The 26,976-nt window shown below is 44.0% G+C and overlaps 1 protein-coding gene across 15 annotated transcripts in view; it reads right to left on the bottom strand.

Annotated features, from left to right (window-relative positions):
• The window catches only part of akap11 (A kinase (PRKA) anchor protein 11), a 90,502-nt gene that overhangs the window by 20,291 nt on the left and 43,235 nt on the right, over positions 1-26,976 (bottom strand). For 12 of the 15 annotated variants that reach the window (XM_048602737.1, XM_048602727.1, XM_048602740.1 and 9 more), the window contains 3 exons: positions 16,929-21,777; positions 5,964-6,119; positions 2,724-2,807 (listed from right to left, as the gene is read on the bottom strand). In XM_048602737.1, coding sequence (XP_048458694.1) covers positions 2,724-2,807; positions 5,964-6,119; positions 16,929-21,777 — 5,089 coding nt within the window. Of the gene's footprint in view, positions 1-2,723; positions 2,808-5,963; positions 6,120-16,026; positions 16,217-16,928; positions 21,778-26,976 lie in introns of those variants that run through there. The other 3 variants (XM_048602729.1, XM_048602741.1, XR_007263190.1) reach the window with 2 other exon arrangements.

The raw sequence follows: 26,976 nt of genomic DNA, 5'->3' as shown, positions 1-26,976 counted from the left end.
AGTTACCCTCTTGCTCCTAACATCTAGAAATACCTTGGGACTCTCCTTAATCCTACTTGTCAAGGACTTTTCATGGCTCCTTCTAGCTCTCCTGGTTTCTCTTTTTAAGCTCCTTTCTGCTTCCTCTGTACTCCTCAAGAGCCTTGTTTGATTTGTTTCTTAAACCTTTCATATGCTTCCTTTTCTTGATACTAAACTTACAACATCTCTCATCATCCAAGGTTCCTGAATCTTGCCACCCCTGATTTTCATTCTCACAGGAACATAAGTGGTCCTGAATTCTGGTCAACTAGTTTTTAAAAGACTAGCACATGTCAGATGTGGATTTCAAATAGCTGTCCCTAGTCCAATTTTTCCAGTTCCTGCCTAACACTATTATAATTAGCCTTTCCCCAATTTAGCACTTTCACTTGAGGGCCAGACTTATCCTTCTCCATAACTATCTTAAAACTTATGGAATCATAATCACTGTTCCCAAAATGAAACTTTGCTCACTTGGCCACGCTCATTCCCCAATACAAGGTCTAGTGCGACCCCTTCCCTCGGTGGAGTATATACGTATTGTTTCAAGAATCCCTCCTGGATACATCTACCTAATTTGGCCTCATCTAAGCGCCTAGCAATACGAAAATCCCAGCCAATATTGGGAAAATTAAAATCACCCACCCGAGTTTTACGGCATGGAAAGAGGCCCTTTGGCCCATCGTGCCGGTCATCAAACACCTCAGTACTCTAGGTCCCATTTTCCATCATTTGGCCCTCAGCTTTGCATGCTATGGTGATCGTCCAAATAATTACTAAATGCTGTGATGTTCCCACCTCTATCAACCTTTCAGGCAGTGAGTTCCAGATCCTCACCGCCCTCTGGGTGAAAAGCTTCTGTCTTAAATCTCCTCTGAACCTCCTGCCCTTTACCTTAAATCTATAACCTCTAAGTTATTGATTCCTCTAAGAAGAAACATTTGCCCCTCAATCTTATACACCTGAATCAAATTATCCCTCAGTCTTCTCTGCTCCAAGGAAAACAACCTCCCAATCTAGACTCTCTTCATGGCTGAAATGCTCCAGCCCAGGCAACATCCTGGTGAATGTCCTCTGCAGCCACTCCAACACTGTCACATACTTCCTAAAATTTACCAACCAGAACCGTGCACCACCTATGGCTGACCAAACTTAATATACAGCTCGATCAGAACGACCCTGTTCTTGTATTCAATGCCTTGACTAATGAAGGCAAGTGTCCCTTATGCTTTCCTAACCTCATCCAGCGGTTTTGTTGCTTTCAAGGATCTATGTACATACATACCAAGGACCCTTCCATCCTTTGTACTTCGTGGAGTTCTATCATTCATCATGTACTCCCTTGCCTTGTTATGCCATGTTAGTAAAGCAACACCCTACACTTTTCATGATTAAATTTCATTTCCCACTGGTCACCTCATCTGATGAGCCCCATCTATAATGTTCTGCAGTCTAAGGCATGTATGGCAGCACAGACATGGTGTGCTGAAAGGCCTCTTCCTGTACTGTACTGTTTTATGTCGTTCTGCCTATTTATCACACTGCCAATTTTCATGTCATCTGCAAACTTATTGATCAAACCTTCTACGGTCATGACTAGATCATTAATGTATACTACAAACAGCATGTGACCCAGCAGTGAACTCTGCAATTTACCACACTACTGGTTCAGTCACAAAAACACTCTTCAAACATCACTCTCTGTCCCCTGACACTGTCAACATTTGATCCAATTTGACATATTGCTCTGCATTCCATGGGCTCTTACCTGCTTGACTAGTCACCCACGATCTTGTCAAAAGCCTTACCAAAGTACGCGTAGACCACATCTGCTGGATTACCCTCGTCCACACATCTAGTCACTTCCTCAAAGAATTCAATCAAGCCTGTCAGGTATGTCGCCTCCTTGACAAAGCCCTGTTAACTATCCTTCATTAATCCTTGTCACTTCAAGTGAACCGAAAATGTGTCCCTCCAGCAGTTTAATGCGCGGAATGACAAAGGAGCATGGAGATCCCGTGACATTATCACTCTTGTTCAGTATAGCAAAAATGGGATATTTAAAAGGGAATTTTTTTCTGGGTCATAGCAATGAATAAAATAACGAATGTCATGGTATTAGACTTGGGATTATAACCTAGTCTTCAACGTCTTGCCCAGACTCCCAGCCAGCAAGGCTTCTTGCTGAGCATGCACTTCTTTCAAATTAACCTGTTCAGACACGCTACGACACACGCCCAGGACATGTGGGATTTGAATCTTGACCTTCTGGCCCAGAGGCAGGGACACAATCACTGCATCACAAGAACTCCTTTGCTGAGTGAGAGCGTTTAGAGAATAAATCCAATTTAGTGCATTCATATTCTATGCCTGGTTTGCATCATACTGTGTTAATTAAATGCTGAGCCATTAAATATGAAATATCATGAGAAGTAAGCAAAGTGAGAGACCCAGATTGCACAGAACACCACAAATCTCTTCAAATAATCAAAAGCATTGAGAAAAAAAGCAATGATTTCTTTAGGGGGGAGTTACATGAAAAAATGTCTTAAGTGGTATTGCACTTCAAATTTTTATTGCAGACCTGTCTAAAGGTCTTTCATTACACGCACATGCTACTTAACAGCTTCACTTCCAAAGGCATGCAGTCAATAAAACTTCCTAGATCAAACCAATTTTCATGAAACCTAGACTGGACCAACCTGTCTGATGGTGGAAAGGATATATTCTCCTCATATATATCTCCTTCTAACCCCAGACTGCTCCAGCTACTGCTGTTGCCATTACTGCCAGAAAGGAAAAGAAAGGCAGTGGACATTGAGTGACTGACCATAGTTTCTCATTACCTTTCCGAGCAACATTGCTTGGTTAAACCAGACATATAGAGCAATTCTAAAACACAGGGATGATCCAGTTACATTGTCTGGTCCTGTACCCACATGAAATTCAGCAGCCTCTTTCACGTCACGAGTGCTAAAACAGATGTTTGGGATGTCTTTTAACAACAGGTAGGTAGTGTTGGTTATTTTTGTCATTAAAGGGAAAAATTAGCCAGATCTCACTGCCACAATTATCTCCAGGCAGTGCTAATTTATCGGGGGATAAAACTGGGTCTAACACCCTGGTCCTGATGCACTGTTTGTCGAATTGCCTGAATCAATCAAGTACTTGGCTGCTCAATTTGGTCAGTTTTGTGCTATCATATAATTTTTCTGTTTATTGCTATTAACTTTTTTCTTCTGCTGTTCTATGTTTGTGCCAGCCTTGGAGTTTCAGAATTAGTCCAAGCAACTGGAACAAGACTAACATGTTTAATTTGGCTAAAAATAGTAACCACAAAGTAACATTATACCGTTTACATAAGAAAGAATATCACCTTTAAAGATATCTAGAGAAAATGAATTCTCCATTACATTTCTAACATGCACTGGATGGAATGCGTTATATTGAAAGTAAGGGACATACATGAACATCAATCAAATAACTAATGTCTCATGCTTTTGTATGAGTATAATATTAAAACTATAATGTTTCAGTATTCATGAATAAATCAAGACAGAGTAATCTTGGTGAGACACAATGAGACCTGGGTGTCATGGTGGAACAGTTGCTGAAGGTTGGCATGCAGGTGCAGCAGGCGGTGAGGAAAGTTAATGGCATGCTGGCCTTCATGGCAACAGAATTTGAGTATCGGAGTGAGGCTGTTTTGTTGTAGTTATACAGAGCCTTGGTGAGGCCACACCTTGAGTATTATGCGCAGTTTTGGTCTGAGGAAGGACATTCTTGCTATTGAAGGAGTCCAGTGAATGTTCACCAGACTGATTCCTGGGATGGCAGGACTGACATATGAAGAAACACTGGATCAACTGTGCTTGTACTCGCTGGAATTTAGAAGAATGAGGTTGTTGGGGTTGGGGTGGTGATGGGAGGGAACCTCATAGAAACATATAAAATCCTGACGGGACTGGACAGATTGAATGCAGGAAAAATGTTCCCGACGCTGGATAAGGTCCAGCACTAGGGGTCGCAGTCTAAGAATAAGGACTAAGCCATTCAGGACTGAGATGAGGAAGAATTTCTTCACTCAGACAGTTGCGAACCTGTGTAATTCTCTACCACAGAAAGCTGTTAGGCCGAGTTGGATGGATATCTTCAAGTGGGAGCTGGATGCAGCCCTTCTGGCTAAAGGGATCAAGGGGTATGGTGAGAAAGCGGGAGTGGGATACTGAAATTGCATGATCAGCCATGATCATATTGAATGGTGGTGCAGGCTCGAAAAGCTGAATGACCTACTCCTGCACCTAATTTCAATGTTTCTATTTTCTTTAACACAGATAAATATAAATACTTAGGATTTGCCCATTAGTCTGAATGATCAATTTCTGTCATTGTGTACTTTACACTGTCACAAAAATCAGACCACAAGCATCTACTCCTCTCTTCAAGGTGAAAGATAGGAATAAAGGTAGGGCTGATAAGTACTGGCAGGTATACAATACAGAGTTTTGAGTGTCTTAAATTAGGAGAAAGTGAGAAACATTTCAGACTGTGACTGTGAAAAAGTGAATTGCCAGTGAAAATGAAAACAGAAAATGAGGTGTCAATTAACCAAGAGGTTTATGATAATTAGGGGAACTGATAAGGTAGGTGGAGAGAAATATTTTTTCTCTGGTGGAGCAGCGTACAACATGGGATCAGAACCTTCAAATTAGCGCTAGGCCATTCTGGGGTGACATCAGGAGACATCTCAAGAAAAACAATAATGGAAAACTGGAAGATTCCTCAAAAAGCTGCTGATGTTGGGTCAACTCAAACTGCCAAAACAAAGATTTAAGAATTTTTTTGATATTCAAAAGTATTAAACGTTACGGAAATAAGGTGGGTAGTTGAAATTAAGATACTGATCAGTCATGATCTAACTGAATGGCAAAACAGGCTCAAGGCGGACACATGACCTACTTCTGACATTTCAACCATCTAAAAATAGGCAGGGGGCATGCAGTCTCACTAATAACTCATTTCTTTTCACTCATATCTACCACCTTGTCCTTAATGTGGTTGAATTGTGAAATGAAAACTAAACAAAACTTTTTAATAGTTAACCCACTTTCAGCATGTGAAGACCAATTTCCATTTAGTGTTAACTTTAGAGAGTGGTCACAACACTATGGAAATAAAAGCCAATTGTGCTTTGAAAGTGGCTTAATGGAAATGCAGATAAGGACTGGTTTATGCGCCAGTTTATATAACATGAGTGAGTTCAAACAGGCACAAGAATGTGAAATCAGACAGCTCTGCCCAATTTTCTATGTTAATTTATCTTCAATGGAATTGAACAAAGGATATTAAAAGCCCAGGGTATACAGAACAAAATGGGCTTCAAACTTTATCACAATCTTTCAGCTTTCTAAAGCTTTGCTCATTTGACAACATTTTTTTATTCCAATCCTTTCAAATCCCATTAAATAAGTCTCTTCCTATGTGCTGGCTGAAGAACAGGCAATAAAATAGTAACCATATTAGGTTGATCAAACATCTGTGAAAGCATAGAATGAATTTGTTGAACGAATCTGAATGCGTCACCGACTTTGCATCTCATGGGACAAACCTCTAACACAAACAGTTAAATATTCTATAAGCAAAGCTAAACAACTTTTCATTATTTTTACCAGTCACCACTGGAACCAACTGTAGCTGTTTGCATCAAAACCAGCAAGGCACAACATTAAAGATACTTGACGGTACTTTGGGTTTGAAATAACGGTAGGTGCTTCATATGGTAATTTGTTAACTTTAGCTTATTTCATGATGCACTGTTCTTTGGAGGCAAACTGGTCAAACTGTGCACATGTCAGAATGTATATTATTGCTTGCTGTATATTATTTCAAAGGGGCTAACTATATTGGAAACATTAATTTCCATTGGTTTGGCTGAGATTTACCTGTCACTGAGGTGCAGGAAGCTGCTGGTTTCATCTGGATGCTCATCTTCAAAACTCAGGTTGGACCAGCTGCCAGTACTGTCGTCACCTACGCTGAGACTAAGCTGTTGACTGGTGGTGGAATCACTTGACCGCAATCCATCCTTGAGACTGGCACTACATGCAAAGCATAAAAGGCCTCATTACTTTCTTTTCAAAATATATAAACTATTACACTGCTGAAATAATCAACTCGTCATTTTTCAACGATGTGAATATTTTATTTTTGCATATGCAGATCTTGATTATTTAGGTTTTATGAAAGGCAAAATGAAAGACCTGCAGCTGCATGCAATAATGTCTAACACTCTTGCCACAGTGCCTTTCATCCAGTGAGCATCATATTATATTCAAGAGAGCGCAAACACTAAGCAGCCGTTGAATTATCAGAACAATCATAAATATAGAAGGCAGCCTTTCAACACTGGCTCATTACCAGTGTTCACTCACTCAAGAAGAATTAAAGACAGGCAACAAACATTGTCTATGCCTATCACATCCTACTAATCAATGAGAAAAACATGATTATTTGGACTGACTCTAAATTTGAATTGACACTTCAAGATTGAGAGCATTCTCTTGTTTAAGATAGAGATCCAAAGGTGCCCATGTGGTATAGGTGCCACCCCAACCCAATGATTTGAATGAAAAGGTAGTAGCAGTGCATTTAAATATTGACCCTTGCCACTATGGAAAACTGAACCTAAAAGAACAGGCTTAAAATACACATATTTGAAAAAAAATTCTAACTTTTCACAGCTAGAAGAAAAGGAGTAAAACACAATAAAATCTAGAAAGTGCCATCAATAACAGGCAAACATAGGTAGCTGTTTTGGTGCTATCTGCACCGTGGGTTATACCAAGTGTACAAGTTTGTTGCTTTTTCTCAGCTGATCTGGCTCTGTCGTTCTCACCAACACTCGTTCATTTTTTTCCAGACGCCGCCCACTCCCAACCCCAACGCATGAAACCCAGATCTGCTGAACCCTCACTGCACTGCTCTGCAGTTCCTGCTTCATTTCAACAGCGGGAAAATGCTACTTTTGCTTCACTCAGCTTCTCAGTCAAGTTATTGTTTCCCATTTGTGCAATTCTGAACTCGCAACCCACTTGCAGCTCAGGTTTCAAATTCCCCGTCTTTCATAGCCTACACAATTAGATGCCATTTGTCTTTCACTTTCAATACGCAGAGTGCCTACTTCCAGCTCCAGCCCACGCAACAACTATAGAAATAAATTCAGGAATATGGGGAAGAGCCGGAAATGGATCGCTCACTGAACAAGTCAGTGCATACTCGAAGGGTTTAATGACTTCCCATTGGAATTGTACTATTCAAATGTGTTTCAAACAATTTAATTCCTTTTCAAAGATCTCTTGGCAAATCCCATCAGCAAAATGAAATTTTTATTTATTCATGAAATATGGGTCATCATTTATCATCCATCTTTGAGAAGTTAGTATCTAGCTGTGTTCAAGACAACTGTTTGGCCAGTTTGGAGCACATTCAGCTGACCACATTGCTGAGACCTTGGAGCCACATGTAGCCCTGAGCAGCTAAAGATGGTAGACTTCCTTCCCTGATGAACATTATCAAGCTAGTTTTAACAGGAATCTAACAGCTTCATAGGCATGATCACTAATGTAACTTTAAATTGGAACATCCCAGTTGCTGGGCTGGGATTTGGACTGGTGTATTCAGAGCGACAGTCCAGGTCTCTGGATTACTAGTCCAGCAACAAAGGTTGTGCTACAGTACCCGTTGTATGTTCTAGCTTGTATTACACAGTCATTACACAGTCAGAAATTCTGATAAACTGGATACTGGCAACTGGGTGACCTCTATTCTCAGTAATTCTGAAAATGAAAGATCAAAACACAGATCAAAGCTTTATGTTGCTTGAAATTTTCCATAACCCAGAGGTCAGCAGAGACTCTCTTCAGTGCTAAATGATCACATCTGTTTTTGAAGAATGTGAATTTGAAGTCAGCCTTGAATATACTTTGGCAAAACCAAGATTTTTAAATACAAGTGATGAGTCTGGACAATTGACTGAAACTCAGGAACTTAACCAAGCAATTGACTGAAAATGGGTACAGTAATCCCTTTTAACACGTATCCTGAAAAATATACAGCTGGGAGCCATGACAAAGGCATATTGGGTAAATGATTCTCTCTCAACTCATTCAACAGATTGTTAGTTAAGCAGTTTTAGTTATAATTTACAAGTCTCCCACAAGGCCACTTACAGTGAGGCAGATAGATTCAAGGGCACTGCCTGAAAGATGACAGGAACTGTGATGTCTCAATGAAACTTTTAACATGTTATAGAGTTGTTTCAAACAATATTATCCTCTTAACTGCAGAAAGAGAAACATCTGCACTATGATGCCATTCAGCAAACAATGCCATACACATTTCAGCACAGGCTGAAGAGACATGTTGACTTTGGGTACATCAGATCCATTTCAGTATCAGTCACCTAACCTCACCTCACCTGCTTCATATACTAAAACCATTCAATGGCTGTGACTCCAGAAAACACTGAGGAGCTCAAAGGGGATTACACAGGTTGGAAAACTGTGAAGGCCCTCTTTGACTCTCCATCAGAGCGGTGGGAATCAGTAAACGGGAACATCGAGAGGTTCTTTATCCTCAGAGGTGTTCAGAAGCCGAGAGAGAGAGAGAGAGATGGGCAAAACTGCCTAAACTCCAGAAAAGCATGCAGAACCTACTCCTGCTGCAAACGAAGGGAGTCAATGTCACAGAGGATCTCCAGGTGGTGAAGAGCCAGCAAGCCTCACTCTTTGCTTCAGAGGACTTCAAGATAATCTTCTGGTTGAGGGTGGAGCGGGATGAGACGTGCTTGCATTTCTTCTTCCAGAAGGTGCACAAGGAGAGCTCTGTGCTCAGCAGCCTGAAGGAAGGAGATGGCTTGGTAAGGTCATCTTAGTCTGACATACTGAGGATCAGCAAATCCTTTTATACCAGACTGTAGGACATGAAGCCCATATGTGGAGACACCGGTATTGGACTGGGGTGGACAAGATCAGAAGTCAGACAACACCAGGTTGTAGTCCAACAGGTTTATTTGAAATCACAAGCTTTTGGAAGGGGGCAATGTTCCAATAAATGTTTCAAATAAACCTGTTGGGCTATAACCTGGTCTCGTCTGACTTCTGCATATGAAGCCCACAAACAGCGCAGCCTCCCAGTCGTTCCTGTCCTCTATCTCAGATGTCTTAGACAACAGCACACAGGAGAGGTCTGACCAGCCATTATCTCTGGATGAGCTGACCAAGGCCTTCGAGTCCTTAGAAAAGGATAAAACTCCTGGAAGCGATGGCTTCCCAGCCAAGTTTTATTCATTTCTGTGGGACTTGAGCCTGTGGGACAAGACCTGCTGGATGTGTATGATAGTATGCTCTCGGGTAGCATGTGCAAATCCATGAGGAAAAGGTATCATCACCCTCATTTACAAGTGAAACAGGAAGAGGGAGGAAATTAGAAATTGGTGACCAAATTATTACTAAATGCAAACCTCAAAATCCTGTCTAAGGTCATCACCAACCAGGTCAGGTCTGCTCTGGGATCAATGATTCACTTCGACCAAACCTGTGCTGTACCAGGTAGGACGATCTCCGAGAGCCTTGCACTCCTCAGGGATACAATCGCCTACACGCAGGACACATAGTGGGGTATACGCATATGTGTGACGTGCTCTTAAAATGGGCTTTGGGGAGGGAATCTGAATGTGGATCCGACTGCTCTACATCAACTTCATTCACACAGTCTCAATCAATGGGTTCGAATCAGAAAACTTCCTGATCAGATCCGGAGTCAGGCAGGGCTGCCCACTCTCTCCTGTCTTGTTTATGTGTTGTATAGACCCTTCTGCTGAGTCCATCAGGAAAGCTGTGAGCCTGAGAGGAGTGACCTTTCTAAGCAGGAGAGGCCTGTAGGTCAAAGCCTCCTTGCACTTGGACGATGTTGCCATTTTCTGCTCAGATCCACTGTCAGTGTGAAGACTCAGGAACATCAGTGAAAGCTTGAACTGGCTTCGGGAGACGAGGTTAAATCGAGGCATGAGGCTATTTTATTTGGGAACTGGGCCAACCGATCCTTTATTCCCTTCACCATTAGGGCAGATTACCTGAAGGTGCTGGGAAAAAGTTTCGGAGGGGACAGGACGTATGCAAAATCTTTGGAGGAGCACCCTTGCTAACGTGAGGCAGGAACTGGTTTTTTGGGAGAACTGTTCCCTCTCCATTGCGGGTAAAAATCTGGTCGTCAGGTGTGAGGCACCCTATTATTGCACATAGTGCGGGTCTGGCCCATACTCAGAACCTGCACCATTGCAGTCACCCAAGTAATCATTCAATTCATCTGGAGGTCTAAGATGGACTGTGTTTGCAGGGACACCTTGTACAAAACTCTGGATAAGGGGGATGGGAACATATCCAATGGTGCCCTCATCTTGATGGCCACCTTTGTGTGGGGCTGCATCAAACTGTGCGTAGATCCTCTGTATGCAAACATCAAGTGTCACTACATACTGAGGTTTTACCCGTCCCCAGTGTTGCGAAAGATGCAACTAATCTTGTTGCTGCAGAATGCTCCAAGTAGCTGGACTGTTCCGTATCACCTGTCCTTTGTGGAGAAATTTGCCAAGAAAAACACCTTTGACCACAAATCCATCAGGAAGTCATCAGCATGTAGCTTCCCTGAGACACTGCAGGAAAAGGAGAGGATGGATCTTGTTGCATGGTTCCCTAAGCAGACTGTGAAAGTCATTTGGCAGAATGCGTCATCACCAGAACTTTCCAACAAGCACCAAGACATTGTTTGGCTGGTGGCCAGAAGAGCACTACCTGTGAGATCCTTTTCGTATGCCCGGTCTGTGTGCACCACCACACGCCGCCCTCAAAGCAGCTGCTGAGGCAGGTGGGGGTAAGAAACTGTCACACATCTCCTTCTGGAATGTGCCTTTGCACATGGAGAAAGATGCAGTGGCTTTTGTTGAGGTTCGCCCTGAGCAGCTCCTTGTCGCAGGAATCTGTGCTCTACCATCAATTCCCCAGGATGCACACCAAGAAAAATATTGGCTGCACCTAGACAACCATCAACTTGGTGAAAGACGCTCTTTGGTCTGCCCAAAACTTGGTATTCCAGGGCAAGTAGTTGACCTCGATCAAGTGTTGTAAACTGGCATGTTCCAAGGTCCAGGACTACGTGCTGAGGGACGCACTAAAGCTTGGGGCAGCTGTTGCCAAGGAGCAGTGGTGGAAGACCACTGACCACTGTCCTGCTGAAGGTAAATGGGGCCCATTCAGATATCACAGCCCCACCGCCCTCTTTCCCAGTACCTCAATTATATGCAAATATAATCTTACACAAGTAAGAGATACCTTTGGTTTGTTTGTTGGATAGAGTCAAACTCCAATGTTTGTTTGTTTTCTTCATATGCTAATGTAAAGAACTGAACTGCTTTAGTGACTTTGTAAAATTTTTTTAATGAATAAAAAAGTGTAATTTTGAAATTAAAAAAAAAACCAAAAAGATGTTCCTGATTTGTAATTCACTAAGCATGAGAGGGAGTGAAATGCTGGGAGTTGAGGTGAATGTTGGAGTTTTAAGGAAGTGGGGAAGGGAGGCATTGCTGTGACTGGTTTGCCTTACTACTTCCACAGGCCCAGTGGGGGCAGGAGCAGACCAGTTTAGAAAGTGAGTGGGACCAACAAGAGCAGCTGATTGGTGAGTAAGTCCTGGTGGGCATTTCCAAACTATTGTTTTGTAAGTCTTTGTTTAAACAAGGGATCAGTCAAAAAAAACAACTAACTGTAGAAGAGGCAGTTAGTGGAGTGGTGTGCTCCTCCTGTCAGATGTAGGAGATCTGGGAGCAGTCGAGTGTCCCTGTCGACCATGTCTGTAAGAAGTGCGTCCAGCTGTAGCTCCTCTCAGACCGAATGTCTCAGTTAGGGTGGCAACTGGACACACAAAGGAGCATACAGGAGGCAGAGAGTGTGATACATAGTAGCTTCAGGGAGGTGGTCACACTGCAAGTTCAGTCAGATAGATGGGTGGCCGCCAGCAGAGGTGCAAACAAATATATTGTTTTGGATACCGTTGTGGGAAGATAGCCCCCTTGGGGAAAATAGCAGCAGCAGCCAGGTATGTGGTTCATGACCAGCTCTGCTGTAAAGCAGGGTATGGTAAAATCCAAGCGAGCAATTGTGATAGGAGACTCTCTAGTCAGGAGCACAGACAGGTGTTTCTGCAGCCGTGAGCAAGACTTCAGGATGGTGTGTTGCCTCCAGAGTCAAGGATGTCTTGAACGGTTGCAACAATTTCTTAAAGGGGAGCATGAGCAGCCAGAGGTCGTTGTACAGATTGTTGCAATTACATAGGTAGAAAAAGGGATGAGGTCCTGCAGAGCGAATACAGGGAGTTGGCAGGAGGTTAAAGAGCAGGACCTCAAGGATAGTAATTTCTGGATTGCTTCCAGTGACACGTGCTAGTGAGAGTAGGAATAGGAGGGTAGGGCAGATGAATGCATGGCTGAGGAGCTGGTGCAGGGGGCAGGGATTCAGATTTTTGGATCATTGGGTCTCTTCTGGAGCAGAGGTGAACTGTACAAGAGGGACAGGTTGCACCTGAACCAGAACCAATAGCCTGGCAGGGAGATTTGCTAGAGCTACTTGGGAGGGTTTAACAAGTCTGGCAGGACCCTAAACTGTAGTGAGACGAAAGGAAAGGTTGAGGCTAGTACAGAAGTTAAAGAGAGCAAGTTAAATAGGCAAGGCAGGTAAGGCAGATGAACTCAGGGAATGGATGGGTACATGGGACTGGGACATTATAGCTTTTACAGAAACATGGCCGAGGGAGGGACAGGACTGGCAGCTCAATGTTCTGGGGTACAGATGCTACAAGAAGGATAGAAGGGGAGGCAAGAGAGGACAAGGAATGGTGTTTTTGATTACAGAAAGCATCATGGCAGGACTTAGAGAGGATCTTCTTGAGGAATTATCCAGTGAGGCTGTATGCAAGGTGCTGTACTTCGCTAAGACAAACCAGAGCAGGACTTTCACACTTGATTTCAGGGCCCTGGGGAGTGTGGTTGAACAGAGGGATCCAGGGATGCAAATACTTGCAAGTGACTTGAAAGTGGCGTCACAGTTTGACAGGGTGGTGAAGGCAGCATTTGGCATACTTGACTTCATTGGTCAGAACACCAAGTACTGGAGATAGGATGTTATGTTACAGCTCTACAAGACATTGTCAAGCCCACATTTGGAGTACTGTGTACAATTCTGGTCACCCTGCTAATAGGAAGGATTTTATTAAAATGGAAAGGGCACAAAAAAGATTTACAAGGTGGTTTACCGAGACTGGAAGATTTGAGTTATAAGGAGAGGCTGGACAGATTGGGACCACTTTTGCCCCTGGAGTGCAGGAGGCTGACGGGTTATAGAGCTTTATAAAATCACAAGGGGCATGGATAAGGTGAATAGCCGAAGTCTTTTCCCCTTGGATTGAGGAGTCCAAAACTAGAGGGCAAAGGTTTAAGGTGAAAGGGGAAAAATTTAGAAGGGACCTGAGGGGCAACTTTATCCACACAGGGTGGTGCGTATGTGGAATGAGCTGCCAGTTGAAGTGGTATGGGTGGGTACAATTACAACATTTAATAAACATTTGGACAGGTTACACGGAGAGGAAAGGTTTATGGGGATATTGGCCAAATGCGGGCAAATGGGACTAGTTCAGGTTAGGAAACTTGGTCGGCATGGCGAATTGGGTCGAAGGGCCTGTTTCCATGCTGTGTACCTCGATGACTCTACGACACCGAGTGCAGTCCAGGGTCATGAAGTTCTGAAGTAAAGTTCAAGAGTCACTTAGCTAAAAGCTAATGGAAAGACCCCTATGAAATCTCATAACCCAGAAAATATTCTACGCTGAGGGGAAATCTAAGTGAATTTGCAGACTTGATTTGATCGCAGGAGGAGATGTGAGTGAACCCTTAAAATCTCAGAATAAATGAGGGTAGAATAGGAAGTAAAGGGGGTATTGAATTTACACAATAAAGTTTTGATACAATACAGTGTTAAGCTCACCTTTGTTTAAAACTGAAAATATGTGTTGTAGTCCTCCTAATCCATCGTTGGATGGTCAAGTTTCTCTTTAAACTTTATGGTCTCTACAGGCCTCACAAAACTATGCCTATAGTAAGTACTTGCTTTATTCATTTAAAGCAATGAACAGGTCTCCAAAATTTGGGCTGATGAGCGTTCAGCTGAAGCTTTGGCAAAAGAAATGGAATTTACACAAGCTGCAACAAGCTGTAATTCTGCCTGTCATGCAGCAACCTTATTAATCAATTTAAGAACGTATGTTAACAGGTTTAGATAAAGAGTTGGATTGAGAACGCTTTCACTCTATTTATAACATCAATGTTATGTTTATACATGAACCATGGTTTTCAAGCAGATAAAGGGCCATAGCGTTACCCAAATTACAACAAAGCTGTCATTGCATTGATCACTTTATGTATAGTCCACTGTATTTTCTTTCTTTCAACCACTTTTTAAAACTATTAAACCATGCAGGGTGTTGGAAAATGTGCCAGAAAATGACGTTTCCAACAAGCCAGAATCCACTATCTACTCTGACATTCAACAGCTTTATTATAGCTGAATTCCCCCACTATCGACATCCTGTGCATAGCATTGACCAGAAACTAAACTGGATCAGCTGCATAAATACTGTGGCAACAAGAACGGGTCAGTGTCTGTCCACTACCTACAAGACACAGTGAGGAGTGTGATGGGATAAGTGCATATCCAAAAACAAGTCAAGAAGCTTGACACCTTCCAGGGTAAAGCAGCCCGCTTGACTGACACCCAATCTACTGCCTTCAAAACTCAAACACTCCACCACTGACGCTCAGTAGCAGCACTGTGCAGCACCTAGATGATGGGCTGCAGCAAATTACAAAGGTGCTTCTGACAGCATATTCCTAACCCATGAACTTTACCACCTTGAAGGACAAGGGCAGCAGATACGTGGGAACAGCAACACTTGCAATTTCCCCTGCAAGTCAACACCATTCAGACTTGGAAATATATAGCTTCAGAGGCGCTGGGTCAAAATCCCGGAATGCCCTCTCGAATACCATTGTGAATGCTCCTACACAACAAGGACAGCAGTGGTTCAAGGTGGCAACTGAGCACCACCTTCTCCATAGCAATTGGGCATGGACAATACATGTTAGTTTGGCTGCGACACCTATAAAATGGAAATAGTATGGAAAAGAATATTGGAATAGACAAGGCAGGAAGTTAAAAAAAAAATGATTGAGGATTTGAGCAGCAGGTAAGATGAAGTACAGGCAGACCTGGACAATACACGTGTGGATTCATCTTCAGCACTCTGCTGCCAAAATAAATGATGATTTGTTCATAGAATCCCTTCAGTGTGGAAGCAGGCCATTTGGTCCATCAAGTCCACACCACTCCTCTGAAGAGCATCCCACTCAGACCTATTTCCCCCTACACTACCACCCTGCATTTCCCATGGCTAATCCACCTAGTCTGCACACTAGTGCCCCTGTACACTATGTACAATTTAGCAAAACCAGTCCACCCAACTTGCACATCTCTGGATTGTGGGAGGAAACCCATCAATCACAGGGAGACCACGCAGTCTTTTGCCCGAGGCTAGAATCGAACCTGGGTCTCTGGAGCTGTAAGGCAGCACTGCTAACGACTGAGCTATCGTGCCGCACCATTTGTATTAATAGGACTAGTGAAATATGCTTCTCACACTTTTCCTCTAAACCATTTGCTCATTATTCTGGTCTGCACATAATTTCATGCTGTTAAGACTTAACAAACAAACTAAATACAACATTGTCTACACATTTCTTTACATACAACAAATACTCCAAAGGAAAGGCATTTCCAGTTAACACAATCATAAGTTTGTATGACTCATTTGGATGTTAAACCATATTCCCAGCAGATATACAACCTGATAAGTTCAGTCCTAAGGAGCTCCTGGCTTTTCAGCAGGCTCCCTGCAGGTCAGGATAAGTCTTCCAGTGTGTTTGGAGCAGCATTCCACTCAGTCTTCTGAGTATCCCCTAAGTCCTTCCAGTAGCGAGGCCCACCCGATCAACTCCTTAGGTCTTTTAAGTCTCCACAAGTTCTATCTTCTATCTCTTTGAAGAAGGAAAGAGATCTTTGTTGTGGGTCTGTGTCAGAAAATCCCTCTTTTGTGTCAAGAGTGAAAACTGTCACTTGATGTTCTACAGGTTTTGGCTTGGGTCTCTTTCACCATGACTACCAGATCCATCGGGCCTCTTTCCTAGTAGAGTTTAACATTACCACACCAGCCCCTTATTCGGGACATTGCATCTCACTTTGAATTCAAGGAAACATTTTAAAACATGCCATGTTATAAAGTCTTGTAGAATCAGTTGCTTAATCAATCAATCACTTATGAAATCACACAGAAACTGAAGACAGGATCTGACATATTGGCTTACCCTAGTCCCTCAAAGATTCTTGCCTGTATGAAAGAGCCCAACTGGAACAGATGGTGGAGACTTTATATTTTTAACTTCTGACAGATGCTGACTAACCCTCTTGCGTTTACAATGTCTTCTGTTCAACAGCAACCAATGAATGGTGATGACATACAGTGCCAGAGTGAAGTGACAATGGAGATCTCGAGGTAACAATGGCAGGTTGGCGCGGGGCTGGCACAGCTAGATCACTTAACTGCTGCCAATTCTTTTGAATTGACTGCTCCCTGTTCATTTCCTCCCAGCAATTTCCCCAAAAGATGAAGACAATGTTACGACAGAGGAAACAAGGAAATATTTTCAACTTGAGTCGAGATAAAGTGATGGCAGGGTAACTTTTGCTTACCTTACAATCGACTGGCTTGCACTGATCATCGCTGAAGTCATTATTTCTGCAGCGAGGTTTTCAGTGAAGCTTGCCCCGTCCTGTCCGATGCCACTATCTGCTGCCAGGCTGGTATTACTGAGATCTCGCTTGGCTTTCTCGATGGCCACAGACATCAAATCCTCTGGAAAAAGTCCCCTCTGTTCCAACTCAATGTGAATCCTTGGCACATCTAGCTGGCAAGCTCCTACTGTGCGGTGGACATAGTGTTCTGGCTTGCTAGGTGCTTTACTGTTGTGCCATGGTGTTTTGGTGGCATTTTTGCTGCAGAACGCAGTAGTCTGGGAGTTTAGCCTATTGATGCAACTTCGTGATTCTTTATCAGTTAGACAGCATTTTAAAACCATTTCTGTCAATTTTTCAGCATATGCTAAGCACTCTTTCTGCTTCCTGCTTTCGAGAATGCCAACACCAGCCTCAGTCATACTCAGCTGGACTGCACCATCCACACTTTTCCCCACATAATGTTCAAGAGCTCGATTTGTGCTATCGAGGCCATAACCGTAATCGTTTAAACTTCCTGTACTGTGATAGCGTTTGCTCCTCTGGATAATGGGTTTGATTGAGCAGGTCCATGTCTTCTTGATAAGCCCCTCTGCCATCTGTTCCAGTTGGGACCTTTCATACAGGCAAGAATCTGTAAGGGACTTAGGTAAGCCATGTATGCCAGACGCTGTCTTCAGTTTCTGCGTGACTTCATAAGTGATTGATTGAGCAACCGATTCTGCAAACCTCGTCAAATCTCTGGAGTCCTTTCTGTTCAGTCTTTGATCATGGCCTCTTCTGCAAAGGTCTCCATCTTGGGCGTCCTCCCTTGTCAGAAACTTTAAAAGTTCCTTCGCCCCATTGTCACCTCTTGACTGTTGGGAGGACAGCAGTCTCCTCTTATACTTTTGCCTGATCCTCCTGGCTGCTTGTTCCAGGCCTACTTTCACAGTCCTGAAGGCAAGTTTACTGGCATAATGATCCACTATTACCTCACCATTTCCACCTTCCCTACTGATCATTCTCATGATGTATTCTGCATACTCATCAGTCACACTTTCGCAGCTTGAATGCTTCGACATGAGCCCAGGTGCACTACCCTGAGGTGAGTGAAGCATGGAATCCACAAGCTCCTGGGACCAATGATCAGCCAAGGTATTTAACCCTTCAACTCCAACCTGCTCTTGCTCTCCATAGCTGGATTCACTGCTTTCTGCTTGGCCAACATCCTTCTTAAATTTTCTCACCTTGTGCTTCTTTGAACTGAGAATTTTTTTAGCATCCCGAATGACCTCTCCGGCAACTTTGCCAGCGTAGTTCCACAAAGACCCCACAACTTCTTCTGGAAATTTCATTTCAGCAGCGGAGGCCCAGGTGTGTAGTTCACTTTGGGCTGCTGACCTCCACAGGTTGCTAGGGGGCACCTTGAAATTCCTCATTTTACTGGCATTGCACTTATTAGCATCTTCGACACAGATTGCTGCAATTTCGGTTGCCATGGATACTATGCTGGATGCCAGTTGACTGGCATAATGCAGGGCATGTCTCTTAATATCCAACTTCAGTTCTTCTTTCTCCAAAATCTTTGTTTCCCGCCTCAGACTCAGACTGGGCTGCTCCCTTGACTCACCGTGCCTCTCGGCAAAGTCAAAGTTTTCTTCGTCCTCATTATCCAGAACCTCTTCAGACAGCGACCTCATTAGCTTCAGCACAAACTCAGCCTTTTGCTCAGTATCCTGGGTCATCACTGCCAAGCTTGGAGCAGAATGGTTATGGGGGGTGGAAGGCGGGGTCACTGGCATGAACTCTTTAGCCAACTCTCCTTTAAGTTTCCTACTAAAACTCCTCAGACTCTTTCCATGGAATGATTGCTGCGGTGTTGGGGGTGGTGTTTCAGGAGACTTACTTCCTTCAACATGGTCAAGATGTTCCTCTGAAAATATGTCGTCTTTATTAAGCCCTGCTCTCGACTTTCCAAGTAACCCTACACTCAGCTCTTGGTTTTGCTCATTTAAATCTGCTGAGAGAGTCTGGAAAGTTGGCATCAAGGCTTGACCCTGCAGATGTCTGGTCAATGACTTTAAGCTATCTGCGAGCTCAGGACCACGGACACCCTCTATATAGTTGACACCTGAATTCTTGAGACCCACAGTCGGACTAGGAGGTGGAGTGCACGGAGGAAACTCTTCTGCTAGGTGGCCTTTCAGCTCCTGTGCAAAATGCTGAGGGATGGTCAAACGCTTGCCAGGAATACATTCAGTTGGTGACACGGGAGGCGTTCGCAACAGATCTGGTGACTTAGAGCACACATCTCGACGCTGTCTGTCTGAAATTATTTTCAGGACTGAAAACTGATCCAGCATCTGCCCCTCTGGAATCTCCTGGAGCCTCGCAGCAGGGGCTTGACTAATTTCGACAGTGCCAGCCTGCAAACCACCATTCTCACACGGCATTATGGCTTTTGTTTTCAGCTCATCGACCGAATTCCTAACAATTGCTTCAGCCAACTGTGCAGCAAAGTGCTTCTGGGAAACTGGTGGACTCTCAGCGACAGGTTCAAAGAGTATTTTTTTACTTAATTGAGAGGCATACCCCTCTGTCTCGGACTCAACTTTGGGCGCAGTCACTAAATCGAAAGCATTATTGACCACAAAATCAAACATCGCCACTGTTGTTTGACAATTCTTCTCTAAGGTAGCAGAAGCCTCGTTAGTGCCCAAGCCTTCACTTTTCATCGAGGTTTCATGGTCTGAAGCCTCCATAGATAAATACATGGTGTCACAGAAAACATACCCACTGCAGGTGGCACAATTTGCACACTCTACTGGTTTGTGTAAACAGCTTAGAGGTGACATTTTATCCACTTTTCTGCTTCTTGAATCTGGTCTAGCAAGGCTAGTCTTTGGAGATTGTTCTGGTTTCACTTTGGGTGAGATACGATGACAGGAACAGGAAAGTGCCTTGACAACACAAGGAACGGATACACAACTCAGAATGCCAGAAACACAGAGTAAAGCTTCTGTTATCTTGTAGTCTGCCTCTGATGAGTGCAAGACATCGAGGTCTTTGTCTGCAACAGGATTTGTACAGCAGGCTTCAGGATCTCTAAGCAGTGTTTCCCCTTCAACATCAATAGTGTCATTAACAATCTTTAGTGCCTGGGTTATATCTTCACCTCCAACATCTTTTATATTATCTAGAGAAATACTGATGGCTGCTTGTGTCATAAAGGTCACATCTACTTGAGACAGTTCAATAAAGGCTTCCTGTAGGACTGACTCAGACAAGTCTCTCGCGTAGCAGCTGACAACCTTTGCTTCGTCATCCAGTGACCAGCTTGTGACAGACATAGGTGTCAGCGGATGGGAGAACTGACAAACCTCCATGATTCCCTCGAAAACGAGCTCCTCAGCCAGGTCAGTGGCAAACCGGGCAATGGCATTGTTGAAGATCTGTTTCTTCACAAACTCCAACTCTTGGAGTGCTCCAGAGATTGCGTCACCAACCAAATAATCTGCTAGATTGTTGATGGCAATCCGCCTTCGTGCGAAGGCTTGCCTCGCCCCAATCTCTTGTAGAGCCATTTGAATCACAGAGGATGTCAGTCTCGCAGCAAGGTGACACAGGGTACTTGTGCATGAAGTAACACCCTTCCGCAAATCCTTAAAGGCACCACCAAGACTTTTCTCCACAAGTTCCGTGGCGATACGTTGAATGCCATCTTTCAGCAAGTTTGAACATTTCTGCTGTCGAAGAGTACAGTCTGCAGGTTCTTCCATGTTGGAGTTTTCAGTGGAGGCTGGCTCCCCCAGATGTGCAACTCCATTTGACCAGTGTACATCCTGAGTGTATCCAGTTGTTCCTCTCTGCTCACTGCCAGTGGTCTGCGGGTATTTGAAAACAGAACCCTTGAAGCAGTGTGAATTATCACTGACATCATTTGAGGAGGTGCTGGAAAGCCCTCCGAGGTTCAGTGCGTTACAAACGTTAGTGTCGGAGGCCCCTGTTCTGCCAAAACCCTCAGAACTCCCACAAGCAGCAAGGGGGATGAATGCTGAAGAATGGACTGGGCTGAAGAGTGGACTGCTGTCTTCTCCCGAGGTGTTCATTGGGCGAGGGGAATCCGGGACATCAGACAGGCTGTTGTAGGGCGATTCTGCCTTGCGAGCGGTCGGCTTCTTCACATTGGCAGGGAGGATTGGCTGGTCAAACCTCTGCGGATTCATAGCAGCAGCAGCGGCAGTTGTGCGCTGCTGCAGGGTGAAGCCTGAAGGCAGCTTTGCTGCACAGTTATTCCTCAGTAGATTTTGAGGGCTGGAGCCGTGCTGCAAGTTAGCAGCCGTGCACCCTAACATTTCGTCCAACTCGTCAAACCGGTCAAAACTGTCAAAGAATTCACTCAGTTCAGAGTCCGAGTCCTCAATGTCATCTTTGAGTATCGGGATCTGGGGTATTTCCAGGCTGGCTTTCAGACTTTTCTGGTAGCCTTCCTCATCCAAGAAGATGACAGGACTTGGACTTGAGCCTCCTGAGTCATCAGATTCTGAGGGAGAAACAGAGGGCACAGATGTATGCCCATTACTTGACGCTAGGACGGGAGCATTGCACGGTCTGTAAAAACTTCTTTGCTTCCCAGGATCTGAGCTTAAGGTTATAACTGAGCTTTTAGCAGATGACCATTGCCTTGGGCACAGTGAGTTCTGAAGTAACAGGGGTGCTGACTGGTCAAAGACCTGATTTTGCGAAGAGTCACTAGGAATTGTTGTCTCAGCAAATTCTAGTGCGAAGGCTTGAGGAGCTGCATCCTGGTGTTTGGGATCAAAGCCTGTGGTTTACAAATCAAAAACAAGATGATTTATGTATTTACAGGAAACTGAACTTCTGACTGTGGATACTGACAAAAATTAGGTGAGTTCTGTTGTGAGACAAGACTGTATCTATCAGAACTAACTGCTCATCTGTCAAGGCTTAATCACCTGGGGTGTGTGCACACCACATCATGTATTAGTTCATAAAACGCAGGTGGAAGCCCTTCTCGTTGAGTGTGGGGGTGAGGGGTGTCTCAGAAAATGGCTTTGGACGTCAAGCTCTCAATCTTCAAATTTAGTACTGCTGACTGATTAAGGGAGAGACTTCCAATCAGTCGACAGATGGTTGTTGATGTGAGCAAGTGGTATGACTGAAATGCCCTTCAATCATCAGATCACAAATATACAGCACAGGAGGTGGTCATTCAGCCATTCAATTGATGCTGGACAACCAGCAGTTACCCCATCTCATCCTACCTTCCTGCTCTTGATCTGCAGTCCCATAGTTTATGACACAATGGCTCAGTGGTTAGCACCACTGCTTCACGGGACCCGGGTTCAATTCCAGCCTCAGGTGACTGCTTGTGTGGAGTTTGCACATTCTCCCTCTGTGTCTGATGGGTTTCCACCAGGTGCTCTGGCTTCCTCCCACAGTCCAAAGATGTGCAGGTTAGGGTGGACTGGCCATACTAAATTGCTATAGTATCCAGGGATGTGTAGGCTAGCTGGTTTAGCCATGGGAACTGCAGGGTTACAGGGGGGTGGGATGCATTTCAGGAGTTGATGTGGACTTGATAGGTCAAATGACCTTCTTCCACACTGTATGGATTCTATCTGAGTCTTCTGAAATATCATGAGGATTTCTCCTCTTTCCGCTTGTGTTCCCCCCGCCCCCACCAACAACTGGGGGAAAATATTTCCCTTCAAAAGGCCCTTATCTTAAATTTCCACCAAGGAGAACAGGGCCTTCTGAACAATGCCATCTGGATCCTTTACTATTTACATAATAAGTTGTAAATAAAACTGCAAATCACAGTGGCCTGCAGTTTAAATATTGCTACACAGAATGACTGCCTTTATTGACCACTGGATTTGAGATATTTGTCACACAGGCAATCATATACAGCCAGAAAATTGGTATGAGCGGTAGGAACTAGACTTTTAATTAGTCTACCCTTTCATAATGAGACTACCGAGTCTTCTGTGAAAACATCGAACCTTGTCATCCATCATAAGACTGCCAAAGTAATAGTCACTTTAAATAAGGCTATGCTATTGAGGCACATATGATTTTATCTAAAAATAAAAATCAATTTTAAGTACCATCTGGGAATCCTTACATTTCCATCTTTACTGATCCTACACTAGAACATGATTTCAATAACCGGGCGAGCAAGCGGGAATGCATGCAAAATGGGGAGTGGGGCCGCACGTGTGGGCTGGTGGTGGGGGGGGGGGAAGAAGAACGGGGTGGGGGGGGGAGCCAGGGGCGTAGGAAGGCCGATAGGGGGGGAAGGGCAGAGAGGGGAGGGCGAGATAGGTGAAGATAGGGGAGGGGGAGATGGGGGGCGAAGAGAGAGGCAGGAGAGGGGGAGAGAGGGAGCAGGAGAGAGAGGAGGGGAGGGAAGGAGAGGGCAGAGAGGGAGGGAGAGAAAGTTTACCCACAGGGTTGTAAACCTTTGGAATGCTCTACTAAAGAGAACTGTGCACTTCCGTCTTTGAGCATGTTTAAGGTAGAGATTGATAGATTCTGATTACCAGAGGCATGCAGGGTTTTTTCGGATGGGTAGTTAGAAGGCAGTGAAGTGTTCAATCGGCCATGATCGTATTGAATGGCAGGGCAGGCTCAATGGGCTGAATGGCCTACTCCTATGTTCCTAAACCAAAGGTTGACATGCAAACTGTGTAAAAGTCAGCCTCTCTATATTTACGCTCTTAAGCAGTCACATAATCGAATTTGAAACAGCAAGAACATCTAAGGGGATGTTGGTGCCAGCTCAGACCACAGAAATTAATTTGACCATTAGCATGCCGGGTGTAGTGAGTCATGAACAGGGAGGGTACAATCACAATGGTGGGATTGTATTACGGACCTCCCAGGTGCCAGCAGGAGATGGAGGAATAGATGCACGAACGGTTTCTGCAAAGAAGTGAAAATAACAGGGTTGTTGTGGGTGAGTCACTTTGACTTCGCCCATACTGACTAGGACTCCCCTGGTGCTGAGGGGCTTAGATAAGGAGTAATTTGTTAATTCTATCCAGGACAGTATTTTGAAACAGTATGTGGATAGTCCAATGAGGAAGAGGGCCATATCAAACCTGGTATTAGGAAATGAGCCTAGCCAGGTGATCAAAGTTTTAGCGAGGGAGCATTTTGGGAATAGTGACCATAATTCCATAAGTTTTCAGATACTTATGGATAAGGACAAGAATGGACCTCGGATAAAGATGTTAAAATTGGGAGAAGGCCAACTATAACCAACTTGGGCAAGAATTGGAGAATGTGGATTGGGACAGCTGTTTGGGGGAAAATCCACATCTGCCATTTGGGAGCCTTTTAAAGACCAGGTGATTACAGTGCAAGACAGGCATGCTCCTGTGAAAATGAAGGAATGGCAGGATTCAGGAATTACAGATGGTAGGAGAATTTATCATCTTAGTCAAAAATACAGAAGCATACCTAAGGTATGCAACTAAAAACAAAGTGCTTGAAGAATATAGACAAAGCAGGGAGGAGCTCAAATGGGGAGTTAGGAGAGCTAAAATGGGCCATGAAATGTCTGTGGCCAGCAAGGTAAAGAAGAATCCCAAGACATTTCATAATTATATTAGGAGGAAGAGGGTAGCTAGGGAGAGAGTAAGCCCACTCAGGATATGTATGGAGCCAGAGGAAATGGGTGAGATCCTTAATGAATACTCTACATTGGTATTCACCAAAGAGAGAGACATGAGGTTGAGGTTAGGGAAAGGTGCGTGATTACTCTTAGGCAGGTCAACGTAATGACGATGGAAGTGTTGGTGTCTTGAATACATTAAGGTAGACAACGCCCTGGGGCCAGATGGGATCTATCCCAGAGGCAAGGGAGGGAATAGCTGGGGCCTTTACAGATATCTTTCTATCCTCTTTGGGCTCCGGCAAGGTTCCAGAGGATCAGAGAATGGCCAAAGTTGTTCCTTTGTTTAAGAGGGGTAACAGAGTTAACCTAGGCAATTGCAGGCCAGTGAGCCTGACATCAGTGGGGAAGCAGCTGCTGGAGAAGATACTGAGAGACAGGATTTATTCACATTTGGAAGCTTGGGTTTGTGCAGGGAAGGTCATGTCTCACTAACTTCATTGAGGTTTTTTGAGGTGGTGACAAGAATGATTGATGAGGGAAGGGCAGTGGATGTTGTCGACATGGAATTCAGTAAAGCATTTGATAAGGTAGCTCATGGTAGACTGGTACAAAAAGCACAGTCTCATAGGATCCAGGTTAGCTGGCTTGGCAATAGAAAACAGAGTAGCTGTGGAAGTGTGCTTTTCAGAACAGAGATCAGTAACTAGTGGTGCTCTGCAGGGATCAGTGCTGGGGCTGTTGTTGTTTGTTAAACAAATAATATGGAGGAAAGCAAGTTTGCAGATGACACCAAGCAGAGTTGCAGATGATGAGGACAATTGACAAAGAATACAGTGGGATATAGATAGATTGCAGATTTGGGCAGAGAATTGACAGATAGAGTTTAGTCCAGACAAATGTGAGGTGATGCATTTTGGAAGATCAAATTCAGGTGCAAATTATAAAATAATTGACAGAACTCTCAGCAGCATTGACAGACAGAGGAATCTGGGCATACAGGTTGACAGATCCTTGAAAGTGGCAACACAGATGGATAAGGTAGTCAAGAAGGCATACAGCATGCATACCTTCATTGGCTCGGGCATCAAATATAAAAGTTGGCAAATTATATTACAGCTGTATAAAATTTTAGTTAGGCCACATTTGGAACATTGTGTGAAGTAAGGACATGGGTGCTTTGGAGATGGTGCAGAGAAGGTTTACTAGGATATTTCCTGATCTGGAGGGTTTTAGGTATAAAGGGAGGTTGGAATAACTCGGACTGCTTTCACTAGAATGACGAAGGCTGAGAGACCAACTGGTAAAGATCTACAAAATTATGATGTGGAAGTGCCAGTGTTGGACTGGGGTAAACAAGGTCAAAAATCACAACACGAGGTTATAGTCCAACAGGTTTATTGGAAGACAAACTTTCAGAGTCTCACTCCTTCAGGTGTCAGTGAGAGGTGGTATCAGACACAGAATTTATAAGCAAAAAATCAAAGGGCCAGAGAACTGATGCAATGTTGAACAAACCTAAGACGGTTATTAAATCTTTAATCAGTTAAAAAGGATTAATATGCAAATTCCCAAATTTTTTTCAAGTCACTGCCTCGTGATAAAACCTTTAATTTTCAGTACCTTCATCATACCAGAGGTGACATCTCAGGTCAGACAACACACTTTAAGTGTGAGGCCTTGTTTAGAATCTGGCTGAGGACCAACTTGGAGTCAGACTGGTTTTATTTCCAAAGTAGGGATTTTATAAAATGCCACATTGACTGTCTATGAACTGCGTGTTTTTTGAACAAAACAGAATGTATCTGCAATTACAAATCTGCAAAGACAAATTCACCCAATAGATTTACACATATATGTGTGTTCGCATGAGAGAGTGTGTGTGTGTGTATGTGTGCATGTAAGAGTATATAGTGTGGTAGGGCCACTTGTAGTGCGAAAGGAACCCCAGATCCTGGTTGACACCATCCTCATGAGTGCCGAACTTGGTTATCAGCCTCTGCTCAGCGACTGTTGTTGCGTGTCCCGATATCAGCCTTGGAGGACGGTTACCAGAAGATCCTAGGCCCTCCCACTGGGAGGGAACATCCCTGTCTGGCAATTGTTACACAGTGTCCAATCATCAGTGTCATAGCGTCTGCATGGTTTCGCCAATACACCATGCCTCAGGGCATCTTGCCTGTAGAGAATGGAGTAGACAATGTTGGCCAAGTCACACGAGTATCTGCTGTGCACATGGTAGGTGGCGTTCCCACACGTGATGATAGTGTGCATGTTGATGATCTGACATGTCTTGCAGACGTTGCCATGACAGGGTTGTGTGGTGTTGTGGTCAATGTCTTCTGAAGACTGGGTAGCTTACTTCAAATAATGGTCTGTTTA

Source organism: Rhincodon typus, chromosome 11, assembly GCF_021869965.1.
Source record: "Rhincodon typus isolate 14 chromosome 11, sRhiTyp1.1, whole genome shotgun sequence".
Taxonomy (NCBI): domain Eukaryota; kingdom Metazoa; phylum Chordata; class Chondrichthyes; order Orectolobiformes; family Rhincodontidae; genus Rhincodon; species Rhincodon typus.
The sequence above is the reverse complement of the archived record's forward strand: the minus strand, read 5'-3'. Positions and strand labels throughout refer to the sequence as shown.